A 662-nucleotide genomic window follows, 5' to 3' on the forward strand; every position below is an offset into this window, starting at 1 on the left:
GGTGGGGGCGGAGACGGCGGCCAGGCCGCAGGGCCGTGTCCCGGAGTCCAGCCGACAGCTCCGTGGCCAGGCCACCAGGCAGGCGCCCGGCCCACGCGGGGCTGCAGGAGCCGTGTCTCGCCCCTAGGACCTCGGCGAAGAGCTCTTGTTTGCCAGACCCAACATCTTCTGCCACTTCGCGCAAGGCATCGGCGACCCCAAGTACCTGTCGGTGGTGGACATGGCGCACCTGAGCAAGCTGCTGGCCGAGGTGCTGGACAGCTACAACGAAGTCAACGCAGTGATGAACCTGGTGCGGCGCCTCGCGGGCCTCTCGGAAGGAGCCGCCCGGGGCCGGGCCGGGGTGGGGGCCCTGCGCCTGCGGGCAGCTGACCTCGCCCCTGCCCGGCGTCCGCCGCAGGTGCTGTTTGAGGACGCCGTGGCCCACATCTGCAGAATCAACCGCATCCTGGAGTCCCCCCGCGGCAACGCCCTGCTGGTGGGCGTGGGGGGCAGCGGCAAGCAGAGCCTCTCGCGCCTGGCCGCCTACATCAGCGCCCTGGACGTCTTTCAGATCACCCTCAAGAAGGGCTATGGGATCCCGGACCTCAAGGTGAGCGGCGGGGTCCTGGGCCCCAGGGGCAGCGACCGGGGAGGCCCCGCCCCAAACGAGGCCGCTGCGG

At 71.3% G+C, this 662-nt stretch overlaps 1 protein-coding gene across 1 annotated transcript in view; it reads left to right on the top strand.

Moving 5' to 3' along the window:
- Window positions 1–662, top strand: part of DNAH17 (dynein, axonemal, heavy chain 17) — a gene marked incomplete at its 3' end in the record, with an annotated part of 54,504 nt that overhangs the window by 37,203 nt on the left and 16,639 nt on the right. The window contains exons 14-15 of the mRNA XM_012734579.1: window positions 128–292; window positions 401–592. Of these exons, the coding sequence (XP_012590033.1) occupies window positions 128–292; window positions 401–592 (357 nt within the window). The remainder of the gene's footprint in view (window positions 1–127; window positions 293–400; window positions 593–662) is intronic.

The sequence above is a fragment of the Condylura cristata genome, unplaced genomic scaffold, assembly GCF_000260355.1.
Source record: "Condylura cristata isolate star-nosed mole 26May11 unplaced genomic scaffold, ConCri1.0 scaffold00060, whole genome shotgun sequence".
Lineage (NCBI taxonomy): Eukaryota > Metazoa > Chordata > Mammalia > Eulipotyphla > Talpidae > Condylura > Condylura cristata.